This window comes from Sciurus vulgaris, assembly GCF_902686455.1.
Source record: "Sciurus vulgaris genome assembly, chromosome: 1".
Taxonomy (NCBI): Eukaryota; Metazoa; Chordata; class Mammalia; order Rodentia; family Sciuridae; genus Sciurus; species Sciurus vulgaris.
In genome coordinates, this window is record NC_136461.1 from 89,888,233 (window position 1) to 89,902,172 (window position 13,940).

The 13,940-nt window shown below is 36.5% G+C and overlaps 1 protein-coding gene across 3 annotated transcripts in view; it reads left to right on the plus strand.

The window, feature by feature from the left end:
• The window catches only part of CDC14A (cell division cycle 14A), a 169,954-nt gene that overhangs the window by 12,505 nt on the left and 143,509 nt on the right, over positions 1–13,940 (plus strand). For 2 of the 3 annotated variants that reach the window (XM_079110669.1, XM_079110670.1), the window contains exon 3: positions 9,026–9,101. In XM_079110669.1, coding sequence (XP_078966795.1) covers positions 9,026–9,101 — 76 coding nt within the window. Of the gene's footprint in view, positions 1–9,025; positions 9,102–13,354; positions 13,400–13,940 lie in introns of all 3 variants that reach the window. The other variant, XM_079110671.1, reaches the window with a different exon arrangement.

Sequence of the window (13,940 nt, forward strand, 5' to 3'; positions counted from 1 at the left end):
TGAGCCTCAAAAGGGATTTTTATTAATTGACTTGTTCCAAATAGGGAAGTCACAGAATTACAGACCTGGATGCTGGAAGGTTCCTTGGTACCATCTGTTCTCATTTGACTCCATGGTAGAGTGGCCGCATGCACTCATTTTACAGATGGAACTGCTGAAGGCTTGCATGACCTTGCTGTATCTGGGGATAAGAAGGTGTTAAGCAGAGAGGGCGTCCTCACACTCAGGGTAGAGTTCCTGGACCTTCCTAAAAACCTAGGTGATGCATCAAGGGACAGGGGAGAGAGTCAGTGAGGAGATTCTCTCCTTCCTTTATGAGTCCAACAAATGCCAAATGTTAATGGAGGTCAGTACATACTAGTGATGTCACATTCCTAACATACAAGACTGCTTTCTGATCTGTGGGTTTGTTCCCCAGCTCTGTAGAAAACATGATGAATTTCAGGGAGAAAGCTGTGTTCTCCCCTTTCCTGGGGAGACATTCTGAGGGAAGTTCCTCCTTTACTCACAGACCTAAAATATTGAGAGGACAGATGGTATCAAATAGGGCAAGTAGCCTGGAGGAGCACTGGAACGGTTGCATTTATTTCTCCCAAATGATAACTGCACTGACAGACCCTTTAAGATATATAAATAAACTAGAAGTGTGATGCGTGGTATGACATGATAGTGGAAAGAACTTTAGAAGCCATCTAATTCAGTGGCTTTGTTGATAGATGAGTATGTGGAGTCCCAGCAAGGCTGAGACACCAGGCAGGCACACAGGTTGATCAACTTGGTACTGGAACCCTGTAACTCCCAAGGGTCTTTAGTTCTGTGTGTATGGGCGTGTGCTGGGAAGTTGATTAGATGTTCAGTCCTCTTCCCCAGGATGCTGGCGTCATTGTTGACTGTGTGGGTGGTTATGCCACAGGGTTTGAGAAAAACTCCAACTCATGTTACTGCTCACTGAGCAACTAGGACCTTTTAAAATTGTAATCATTAAGAGTTTCAGCCATGTACAGGAGTTTTATCATTTGACTGGAGAAGTATTGATAATATTCTAGTAATTAGATAAATGTTAGTTGGTTTGTATAGCCCAAAGGCAGGACTAATTAATTTCACACACACACACACACACGCACGCACGCGCACACACACACACACACACACACATGATCTCAGTGTGTTTTGGGGGATACTGCTATTTTAGCAAGTATTGTTCTGTAATAACATCTTTACTTCTCAGTTAGTGGGTAGCAGCCAGTGGTCAGCAGATTTTGAATGAGCAAAATGAGTAGACAAAAAATGTCAGCAGTAATGGCAGAAAAAAATTAAAGGATCAACATGCCTTATGATGATATTATAGATTTTTTTTATCCTATTTTTTTTTTTTTTATAGTACTAGGGATTTAACCCAGGGTCTTACATATACTAGGCAAGCACTCTGTCACTGAGCTACATCCCCAACCCTTTTTATTTTATTTTGAGACAGGGTCTGCTAAATCACCACGCTAACCTTGAACTTTGAATCCTTCTGCCTCAGCTTCCCAGTGGCCACCCTATTTTTAAAGCAGTTTTCTTTTTTGGCATCACAAATATCCTTTAGTTAATATGTTAACTTACAGTGTCTTGCTCAGAATAGATGGTCATAAATTTTATTGAATGAATGGGTAGTGCTTGGAATGTTGCTTATCTTTTTGCTGAGAAGTCAAAAAATTTCCCATAAAGCTTCTAATATGTACGATGGAATATATAGCAGTGCTTCAAACAATTCCTCTGGGAATGGACTCACTTAAATTATAGTTTATTAGGAAAAAAACCCAAAGACAAAATAATAATCTATAAACTTCACAAATTTTGTGAGAAGAATTAGACGTGCAGGGCATAACAGAAGCTTCTAGACTGAGCCTTTCTTCCCCTCGACATCTGTAGGACCAGAACTGTGGGCAGTTGGTGACCCTGGTAAATGTGGGCTCTGATGCTTGAACTCCCCTTTCTCTGTCTTCCCCATAAAGAGATGGCCCTCCTTTCTCCCCTTCTTCTTCCATTGCAGGACTCCAGATGTTCCAGTTCTTTGAATTTCTTTGCTGTCAAAACAGGAAAGAATTTTATTTTAGTTGTTTACACTTATTAAATAAAAGGTTGACTTTTACTTTCTACTTTATGAATTTCATTCTAATTATTGACCCATAATTTGTCAGCCTTGTTAAGGAAAGTATACTTGTAGGTAGTTGGATTTATTTGTTCATTCATTCATTCATTCATTCATTCATTCATTCATTTGGAGATGAGGGTACCCTGAACTAATAAAATAATGTATCCTGTTTTTTTTTTACCAAGTGAGACCACAATACCCCTAGTTGCTGGAATGGAGAAGATACCATCTAGTGTCATGAACTGGGTTTATTTCTGTCATTTCTTCTTCCTTTTCACTGTCCCCAAGCTGATGACTTTCTCTTTTTCCTCTCTTACCCTGAACCCAACTTTTTCATTCTCCAGTCTTCATTCCAGTTTGCCTAAATACATATTTAATGCTCCTGGTATATTTGAAGTATTTTAATTATCAATTGATTTTTAAAAATTTTGGTATTTCCCTCTCCTTAATGGTCTAGTTTACCTGTGTATTTCTATTTTTCCCTACCTCTGATGAAGAGGATTCTTATAAAGAAGTATGTTATTGGAAGTTGTCTTCTTTATTCATGTCATTTTATTATATTGAAGTCAGTGATAAACCAAGCATGGTGTAAGCAGCTATGACCACTTTTGCAATGATCTTGACATTTTCAGAAGTGTATTTAGCTAGTTAGGAAAAGATATATAAAACTATATTATTAGAAATCCTTTTTTTTTTTTTTACACTGGGGATTTAACCCAGGGTAGTTTACCACTGAGCCATATCCCTAGCTCTTTTTATTTTTTTATTTTGAGACAGGGTCTTACTTAGTTGCTTAGGGGCTCCCGAAAATTGCTGAGGCTAGCCTTGAACTTGCAATCCTCCTGTTTCAGCCTCCTGAGGGACTGGAATTACAGCATGTGCTGGCTAAATATTCTTATAAATATAAATGTTTTAAAGAAAGGATATATTAGATGACCTTAAGATATAGTTTGTAGGCTTTATATTTGTCTGGGACAATTCTGACTTTTGAAGACTTACCCTAATTTGCTCTTGGCTTTGCAAAGTTTTTGACTGAATTTCTTAATATGACTTGAAGCCTCTCTACCTCTTTGTGGGATATGAAGGCTAGTCTGCACTTCTTGGGCTGTGGCCAACAAAGAGCTGTGACATCTTTACTGCAGTTATCTTTGGATAATAACCTATTCTTGTATCAGCCTGTTCTTTGAGGGACAGTGAGGGAGAGAGGGGACTAGATCTTCTCCCTTTTTTCTGTCATCTCGGTTCTAGGTCCCAACCTGACGTTTTAGATGTATCACATCTTTGAATAAAAATGGTGAATAAAAATGACCAGGTCCCAGTCTTGCTTTGGGAAATAAGTAGGCCCTTGAAGGGGAGATATATTGTCTTGAAACATTTTACCTATACCTCTTTCCTGGTATGTGGCAATTTCTTTAGTGTTTTGCAGTTGTTTTTGTTCTTATCTTTTCATCTTTGTCAGTATGATTCATTAGTGTTTCACAGTGTCCAAGTCTGTAACCTTTAACTCCATGTAGCTTTTGAACACATTTTTTTCATATTTTTTATTGGTACATTATAGTTGTACATAATGGTGGGACTTGTTACATATTCATACATGTACACAATATAACATGTAATTGGGCCAATTGGCCAATATCATTCCCCAGTATTTCCCCTTTCCTTCCCCTGGGTCCCTTTCCTTTACTAATTTCCCTTCAGTTTTTATCAAGTTCCCCCACACCCACCTTTCTTTTCGTTTTTCCTCTCCAACTGCCACATGGGAGAAAACATATGACACTTCACCATCTGGGTTTGGCTTATTTTGCTCAACATAATGGTTTCAAGTTCCATCCATTTTCCTGTAAATGACATAATTTCATTTTTCTTTATGGCTCAATAAAACTCCATTGTGTATATATATCACATTTTCTTTATTCATTCATCCACTGATGGACACTTAGTCTGGTTCCATAATTTGGCTATTGTGAATTGTGCTGCTATAAATATGGGTATGCATGCATAGTATGATGAGTTTAAATCTTTTTTTTTTTTTTGCTACCCCGGATTGAACCTAGGGTTACTTAATCACTGAGCCACATCCCCAGGCCTTTTTATTTTTTATTTTGAGACAGGATCTCACTCATTTGCTTAGGGCCTTGCTGAGTTGCTGAGGGCTGGCCTTGAACTTGTGATCTTCCTCCCCCATCCTCCTGAGCTGCTGGGATTACAGGTGTGTGCCATCAATCCTGGCATGACTTTAATTCTTTAGGATAAATATCAAGGAATGCTATAGCTGGTTCATATGGTGGTTCCATTCTTAGTCTTTTGAGGAACCTCTATACTGATTTCAGTAGTGGTTGTACTAACTTACAATCCTGCCAAAAGTGTAAAAGTATTCCTTTTCTTTATATTCTTTCTAACATTTATTGTTTGTATTCTTTTGTGGTGCTGGGGATCGAACCCAGGGCTTTAGTGCTTGCAAGGCAAGCACTCTACCAACTGAGCTATCTCCCCAGCACCTATTGTTTGTTTTCTTGATGACTGCTATTCTGACTGGTGTGAGAAGAAATTCCAGTGTAGTTTTGTTCTGCATTTCCCTAATTGCTGATGATTTTGAACATTTTTTCATGTATTTGTTGGCCATTTATTGTTTCTTCTTTTGAAAAGTGTCTGTTTAGTTCATTTGCCCATTTATTAATTGAGTTATTTGGGTTTTTGTGTATATGTTAAGTTTTTTGAGTTCTTTATATATTCTGGATATTAATCCTCTGTCAGAAGAGCAGCTAGCAAAGATTTTCTTCCATTCTGTAGGTTTTCCCTTCACATTCCTAATTGTTTCCTTTGCTGTGCAGAAGCTTTTTAATTTGATGCTATCCCGTTTAATATTGGTATTATTTCCTGAGCTTTAGGGGGCCTGTTGGGAAAGGTTGCTTCCTGTGCCTATGTTGACCCTACATTTTCTTTGGTCTAATTCCTAGGTCTTTAATCCATTTTTCTAATTTTGTGAAGAATGTCACTGGTATTTTGATGGGGATTGCATATAATCTGTATATTGCTTGTGGTAGTGTGGCCATTTTAATAATATTAATTCTGCCTATCCATGAACTTGGGGGGGTCTTTCCATCTTCTTGTATCTTCTTCAGTTTTTTCTTCAGTGTTCTATAGTTTTCATTGTAGATGTCTTTCGCCTCGTTAGTTATTCCTACTTTTTTTTTTGAGACTTTTTTGAATGGGGTAGTTTTCTTGATTTTTTTTTCTCAGCAGATTCATTATTGGCATATAGGAAAGCTGTTGATTTGTAACTTTCTACTTTGCTGAATTTGTTTATTAGCTCTAGCAGTCTTTTGGTGGAACTTTATGGATATTCTAAGTATATAGGATCATATTATCTACAAACAGTGATTCTTTGATTTCTGCCTTTCCTATTTTTGATCCTTTGTTCCCTTCTTTTGCCTAATTGCTCTGCTAGAATTCCTAGTACTATATTAAATAAGAGTGTTGAGAGTGAACATCCTTGTCTTGTTGAACACATTTCAATAGATGGCAAAACTGAAATTTTAATTTATTTAGCATTAGTTAATTTAAATTTAAATAACCACCTTGGCTACCATGTTGGAGCATGTAGATCAATGTAAGAATGAGATCTGTATTTGATTTATTTTCCCCCTGTTATAGGAGTGTGCTAATTTATCTTTGTGTTTGGTAAAAAAGGTATGTTTATTAACCATATTGCTTATAAAAGTACATGCTTTGTGTTTGAAATTGAAGTTGCCTTGTATGAAACTGGAATTAGATAACTTGAATTTTTGTGCTTTTCTGAAGGTGGATCAAAGAGAGTTTAAAAAGCTGAAAAAAATTTTATAATAAATTCCAAATTAAATATAAAATTCTACAAGTGTCAATATTTATGTTCAAGATGAAATAAAACAAGGTATGTTAGCAGTGTTGCTTTCAAGTAGCCCAAGGACAAGAAAATCTTTGTTATAGAAACAGGGTAGCCTTAATCAGCACTAGGCAGGTACATATTTATATACAGTTTTCTTTCTTTCTTTCTTTTTTTTTTTGGTGTTGGGATTGAACCCAGAGCCTCATAACACTGAGCTTTACTCCCAGTCCTCATCATGTTGATTTTTCGGTGGGCTCTTTTTGACTGGTTTATACTTGTCGGTAATTAGGCTATAGGTATAGTTCATTTTGGATTCTTGGCTATTTTGTTTATATTCATAGCAAAGCATTACACTGGGAACTTTAGAAATAAATTGAGAACTTTAATTCCAAATCGGCAAGTTTCCTTTCTGTGTCATTGTGCTCATGAAGTCTGTATACTGAGACAGCTAATTTTGGTGCTACCTGGAATAAAATTCCAAAATATTACCTACTTACCTAAAAACATAAATACACAAGTTTAGTATTCTTTACTACCTAAGGCAAATGGCTATTGGCAGTTTTGATGTAGTGTAATGACATATTTATGATAGTGGAATCTGGGTGGCACAAAAAACTTAAATGACTGCTCAAAAGAAGGGTATTTGGGGGATGGAGTTTTGCAACTTTTTGGTATTTAGTAAATTTGTGGTCTGAGCTATATTGAACGTAGAGCCTTAATAAGTGAACTATTCATAATGAAGATTCCTTTCTGGGAGTTTTGTATCACATGTAGAGCGTTTTTCTAAGCACATAAGATGAAAAAAATCCAATCCCTGATAGAAGGTCTTCTGTTGTAGTTCATCAGAGAGGGCCTACTTTTAAAATTCTTCACAATATGTGATATCATGTATACAGGGCAGAAAGGATGAGGGCTTTGAGCAGAGGTAATAGTTCATGTTTCCTAAGGGAGTTGGAAAGGCTTTGTGGAAAAGGTCGGATTTGAGGGAGCTGAAGGATTATAGAAAGAGAAAAGGTAAGGAGATCAATGTGAAAGAGGCTTTTTTTTTTTTTTTTTTTTTTTTGTGGTGCTGGGGATTTGAACCCAGGGGCTTGTGCTTGCAAGGCAAGCACTCTATCAACTGAGCTATATAACATAAGCCCTAGGCTTATGTTAACAATATGCATGGACTATTTGGAAATAAGGAATGGACATGCTTATTGAAGTAAAGGTTCTATTCCAGTACCTGGAAGCTAGAGGTATGCTATCCAGGACTTTGATTGGTAGACCAAAGAATTATTATTATTTTATCTTTATTTTTATTTTTTAGTTGTAGATGGACACAGTATCTTTATTTTTTTTATTCATTTATTTTATGTGGTGCTGAAGATCGAACCCAGTACGTCATATGTGCAGGGCAAGCACTGTGCCATTAAGCTACAACCTCAGCCCCCAAAGAATTATTCTTAAAGCATTTAGGAGGCAATCAACATTTTTGAATAGTGGGAAGATATGTGAGAAGTGAAATTTTTTTGAAGATTGATCTCTTGGTAGAATATAGGATGATAGGGAGGGGAAGAGAGAATTGCAACAGTATAGGCATGAGATGAAGATCTGTTCTTCTGTTGCTGAAGTTGTTCTGACTTCTTTCTTCTTCTTCTTCTTCTTCTCCTCCTCCTCCTCCTCCTCCTCCTCCTCCTTCTTCTTCTTCCTTCTCCTCCTCCTCCTTCTTCTTCTTCTTCTTCTTCTTCCTTCTTCTTCTTCTTCCTCCTCCGCCTCCTCCTCCTCCTCCTCCTCCTCCTCCTCCTCCTCCTCCTCCTTCTTCTTCTTCTTCTTCTTCTTCTTCTTCTTCCTCCTCCTCCTCCTCCTCCTCCTCCTCCTTCTTCTTCTTCTTCTTCTTCCTCCTCCTCCTCCTCCTCCTCCCCTCCTCCTCCTCCTCCTTCTTCCTTCTTCTTCCTTCTTCCTTCTTCTTCCCAGGGGTGCTTTACCACTGAGCTACATCTTCAGTCCTTTTGACATTTTTCAAAAATTTGAAACAGGGTGTCACTAAATTGCTAAGACTGGTCTCAAACTTGGAATCCTCCTGCCTCAGCCTCCTGTGTTGCTGAGATTATAGGTGTATGCCCTGTGCCCATTTCTGACTTCTGTTATTGTAGGAACTGAAGGGAAGGGAGGAATTAGAGTAATAACTTATTTGATTTATAAGAATTAAATTAATATTTATTTTCTTGCCCTACATGTTTGAGAGGTGTCATGCCTGAGTGAAAGGCATGAAAGGGAGAAGCAAAGTGGTTTTTAGTCTTGAGGGTTGTTTTAAAGGAAAGATGGGTTTTGGACATTCTGAGTTTTAGGTATTAGGAGGTCTGTAGGTCTGTAGCTACCCACTGGTAGGTCCAGTGGGTAGCTTAAGATGGAAAAGACTGATGCTGAATTTGAAGTGGAGGAGACGTCTCTTTTCCTTTGGGTTACCAGATAAATTCATGATAATGCATAAGAGAGAAATTCTACAGATTGAGGACTGTGTCCTGGGGAATGTTAGGAGATGGAGAGAGGGAGAGGAGCCAGAGTTTCTTATAATAGAGTGTTTGAGGAGAATGAAAACAGAAAACGACTGGATTTAAGATACCTGAGAATTGAGAGCATTTGAATGGAATAGTTGTAATCAGAAACCAGAGTATACAAGCTTTATGGCAAAGTAGGTAATAAAGAAATAAAACTAGTGTGTGTAGGCCATGTGCATGTTATATTCATGTTAGCTATTTCTTTACCTGCATTTCAGTTATTTTACTTAGATGGCATAGCAGGAAGGTAAAAGAAGGTGGAACTCAAAAACTGTTATACAAGTTTTCTGTTAAGAGGCTTGTTAGAACAACTAGAGTACATGAGTAGGGTAAACCATTAGTAACTTGGATTATCACAAGTCAGAGTAGTTACATAATGATCCTTATTCCTGAAGATAATTGAAATCTGATTTCAAATTAAATAAAATTAAAACTACTGAAAATTGTACTTCTACTAAATGCTATTTATTTTTTATATCTCAGTTTCTATGCAGATTTTGGGCCTCTGAACTTGGCAATGGTGTACAGATACTGCTGTAAACTAAACAAGAAACTTAAAGTGAGTATTATAGTGTTATACTTATATTCTGAAATTAAAATGTTTGAACCAGGGAATCTGCCAGTGGGATTGCTACACACACATCATTTAGTTAGGTAATTTTGATCTTTGGAAATTTATGCGAGTAGTTCACCTCGAAATTGTAATAGATCCTTTTGATTACACCACAAAGGACATGTTAACCTCTTTCATTTTTCAGGATGAGCTGCAATATGAGCTGGATTAAGTCATTGGAATAGTGATCCAGAAAAGAAAGCACAAATCCTTTTTAGGTTGTTAATGAGTCTCTATCAAATTCCTTCCAAGGTTAATTTTTCTGAAACCTTCAGATCTGCTTTCGTAGACACTGTTACCAAGTGATGAAGGGACTCATGATTGAACCTTTGGAGCACGACCATTTTCTGTCTTGTCTGAAGTGACATTGTCTGAAATTTTTGCATATTGAACGTTATTTCTATAGAGTCAGTTGCCAAGCGAGATGGATGAACTGGAAGTGAGAGAACATAGACTTTCCCTGATAGGAGAGAATTCAGGTCATACATTCAGTATTCATCTATAGTGGGTTTGTTGTTGTTTTTTTTGGTCTTTTGCAGTGCTAAGGATTGAACCCAGGGCTTCATGCATGTTAGTCAGCTACTCTACCACTAAGCTATATATATCCCCAGCCCTCACCTATCATTTTGATTTTGCTAAGGATCTGTTTTCATTTTCTATACTTATATGTGGCTTTTGGAAGGTAGCTTTTGTTTTTTTTCTTCTTAAACTCTGAGCATATAAAGAAAAGTGACATTTATATTCCTTGATTTGGTAAAGTTATCACATAAAAATCAATATTAATCCTTTTCTTCCAGTTATTAGGTGGACATCTTAAATATTCATTTGGGAGACAGAACACTACATAGCATGATCTTAAGATAACCACAAAATTATAATCCTTAGGTATTTTATTTTTTTTAGTTAGGTAAAATGTTGCTGTTATATGCTGCTGTGTCTTGTACCTATTAACTACTCAGTAATTATCTTTTGATTTGTCTTTTTATCGAATTTAGGTATAAAATGCTGTCTGGTGGAGAATTTTCTATAGAATGTGTTATGTGTTTATGAATTTACAGATTTTGCCTTTGAACTTAAAGTGCTAAATGGTCATAGAATGATACCAAGGAGAGATTTTTTTGAAAGAAGTTAATAATTATATAACATGAAATCTATTACATTCAACTCTTTCAGGAATTAACTTATAAAGTAGTGTCTGACTTGAAAATATATTTGCAAATACCTTTAACTAAACCAGATCTGTACTTTTCAGAAAAGAAGTTACTGTCAGCAGTTTAGGAAATAGAGTGTAAAACTTAGATTTTTGTAATCATCAAGGAAGTAAATGATATTCGTCTTACCTAAGATGAATTTTTAATGGTTGAACCAATAGGGAAAAGGCAATTAATAAATAATTGAAGTTCATGCTTTTCTTGTAAGGATCTAGTAATTTCTAGGCTTTCTTGATTAGTCATGTTAGTATATAGTTGGTATGAACCAGCTATTATAATCAACAACCTGGGACCCAAGTACTATCTGGAGTTACCAAAAAGAAAGAAATCATTGTTAGGAAAATAAAACCACTGGTCTGACGCAGTGTTCCACTTAAAGCAGTTGCACAAGAGTAGACAGATTGAATTAAGACTATTTTTTTCCTACCACATTGATACATAAAAGCTTGTGTTTTTTTGGTACTGGGAGTTGAGCCCAGGGGCACACAACCACTGAGCCACATCCCTAGTCCTTTTATTTTTTATTTCGAGATGGGATCTCACTCAGTTGCATGGGGCCTCCCAAAGTTGCTGAGGCAGACCTCCAACCTGTAATCCTCCTGCCTCAGCCTCCCTAGCTGCTGGGACTACAGGTGTGCAACCACTATACCGGGCTTAAAGGCTTGGTTTGATTTGCTTTTATTTACAAAGGTTTCTTACAACATTATGAAGGTTTAGTAAGTCTAGATAGCCCCCTCAGTTCACCAAATTCACAGAAGTTTCTGTTGACTTTGTCATGATTCCCTTCATTTGCAGAATGCGTTACCTTCGGCCTGCAGAGGTTTCAGAATACCTTGCCCTCAGCATGCTGGTCTCCCTATGTACTGATTTCTTAATCTTCTGCTCTCCAGATTTTGCATTCCTACTTGACAGAAGCTACTGTCTTTACACCTTAAACACAGAATCTGATGTAATTTGCGTGGTCCTCCGACTTCTTTACTACTCTGAATAATTCGGTATTTTATTTTCGCCAATAGCTTTATCTTGGAATTTTTCTCCTCTGTGATTTTTCTAATTTCTTTTGGCACCTTTTATTTTCTAGTTTGCATATTTTTATTCCTTCTAGTAAAACTTCTATGATTTTTCTCTTTTATTCAATGCCATTTGTAGGTAGGTAGAATTTTGATGTGAATTTTATTTCAAACTTAACTTTCTCATTTCTTAAATGTCAAAAGGTATTTTTTTTGGGTTGATGATTTGAGGTAGTGATTTGTCGCCTTATTTTGTGGGGGAAGCGGTGTCCATGTGCATTACAGTCCCACTGGCCTTGGTTTTAATTTGTTAATTGGAATGGAAAATTATCCATCAAACATCTGCTTAGATTAAAAATGCAAAAACAAAAACCACTATCACCAACAAAAAATCCTGCTGCTTATTTTAAACTGTACTTTAAAAAAATTCTTCGTACTATGAGTTATGCCATAATAGGTTTCTTTTCTATTTCTAGTCAATAGTTACTGTGAAGAAGGAAGCAACCAAACAAGGGAAGATTTATTGAAATGAGAACAGTTTGTAAAACTGTTTATGTTATTTCGTGTAAAATGTCATTGATGATTGATGGGCAAGATCAGGAATTATCAATCTGGTATTTCAAGGAATTCTTAAACCCCAAATTATATGTACACTTTTCTGTGTATTTACTTTTTTCTTCTGGAATGATTCATAGCTTTTTATCAGGTTCTCAAAGGACTCCTTGGCACATACAATGCTAACACTGAGGCAGAATATAAGGGTTTTAAAAAGAGAAGGCTATACTAACAAGACAAAAATCATGGTATTTTAAAAAACAGAATACCTTCTCCAACTTAAACAGTAAAAAAAATCTTACAGTTACTAATATAATAATCTGAAAGTTTTATAACTATAATATGATTGAACTGGCTTTTTCTAAAATAGTCAATACAATTTTAATTATTGATTTCACTTTTTTTCTCAGAATATAAAATTCAAGTTTAGGGGAACTTTTTTTCTGGAAAAGAGGAACATTTCAGGCTGGGGTTCTAGCTCAGTGGTACGGAGTGCTTGCCTTGCACATGTGAGGCACTGGGTTTAATCCTCGGTACCACATAAAAATAAACAAAAAATAGAGATATTGTGTTTACCTACAACTAAAAAATAGATTTAAAAAAATGGGGACATTTTCTACGGCAGTGATTTAAAAATTTTTTTTTTGATACTTGCTGTTGTGAGTCAATTGGACAATTACAGTAATCTTGAGAATTATTTTTAAAAGGATTAAAAGAATATTCACAGAAATGTAATTTTGAATTCACAAAGCATCCCACATAGTCCTTTCAGGGTGAAAGCGAAGGGGAGTGGACATCATAAAATGAAGGATTGCATTGAAGCATTGAGGTACCTGGCAGATGGTGGGGCTCCAGGAATGTCCTTGTTACTGAATGAATCAGTGCAGTAATTCTATCCTGGAAACCAAGCACCTGCCAGTGTCTCAGGTGGTTGTACACAAGAACTCTTTTGATATGATTAGACGACCCTCTTTTTATAACTACAAAAACATGTTGTGATTTCTTCATGCAAGTCTTTTCTGTTTTAGGTTTATGGGCTTTGGGGAAAGAAAAACAAGTTCTTGTAGTTTAAAGAGGTACTGGGACACCAAAGCAGTAACTCACATGGGAAGCAGGTATATGCAGAGTTTGCAAGGCATGGACCTCTCATGCCCAGTCACGAATCTGTAGGCCAGAAGAATTCTCTTATAGAGAATTCTCATGTCTTCCAACTATATGATCAACAAGATCAAATAATCCTAAGAACAATTCTTCTGTGACATTTTGACTTCTACTTTAATCAAATATGCCATTTAATTAATGGAATATGTTGGGTTTGGAACAAAATGGACTGTACAGGGATCTTTTTCTTTTGAAATAAACAATTCAACCTATTTTATCTTAGCTCTAAATAAAACCATAAACCATATTTTGTTTTGTGCAGCCAAAGAAAATTTTCAAGAATATCCCTTTCCTGAGAAAGTTGGAGGTAAAACATATAGAGGTCATGGCTGCTCACAGGAAGACCTGTTCATTTTATTGCTTTTGCAGTGAGATGACCACTGATTGCTATGGAGGTGCTGATTGCTGCGGCCATTTCTGGGCTAGCCTAGTCACCTGTAAGAGAATGATGCCTGGGTCACCATGGTCCCTGTGCTGTGATCTATTTAATCTGACCGCCATCATTGGCAGAGCTTGCTTGTTTAGAGAAGTGCATGGGCTCTATTTCTTATTAAAGAGCATATTATCCTGGCTTCTTTAGCTCAACCAGACTGATAGCTTAATTAAACACAGTGTTCTAATCAAATAACTTAAAGATTTTACTTTTAAGCATGGCAAACAACTTTATGAAAAGGCTGCTTAAAATCTGTCTTTAAATGGATCATTAACTTTTATTTTTCTTTTGGTTTTGAGCTTAATTGCATCACCTTTTGTTGTTGAATGGTTAAATAGTTTGTGGTCTCCTGACCCAAGCTGAACAAGCGCATGATTTGTGTGTGTTGCACAATACACAGATAGCCTGGGCAATT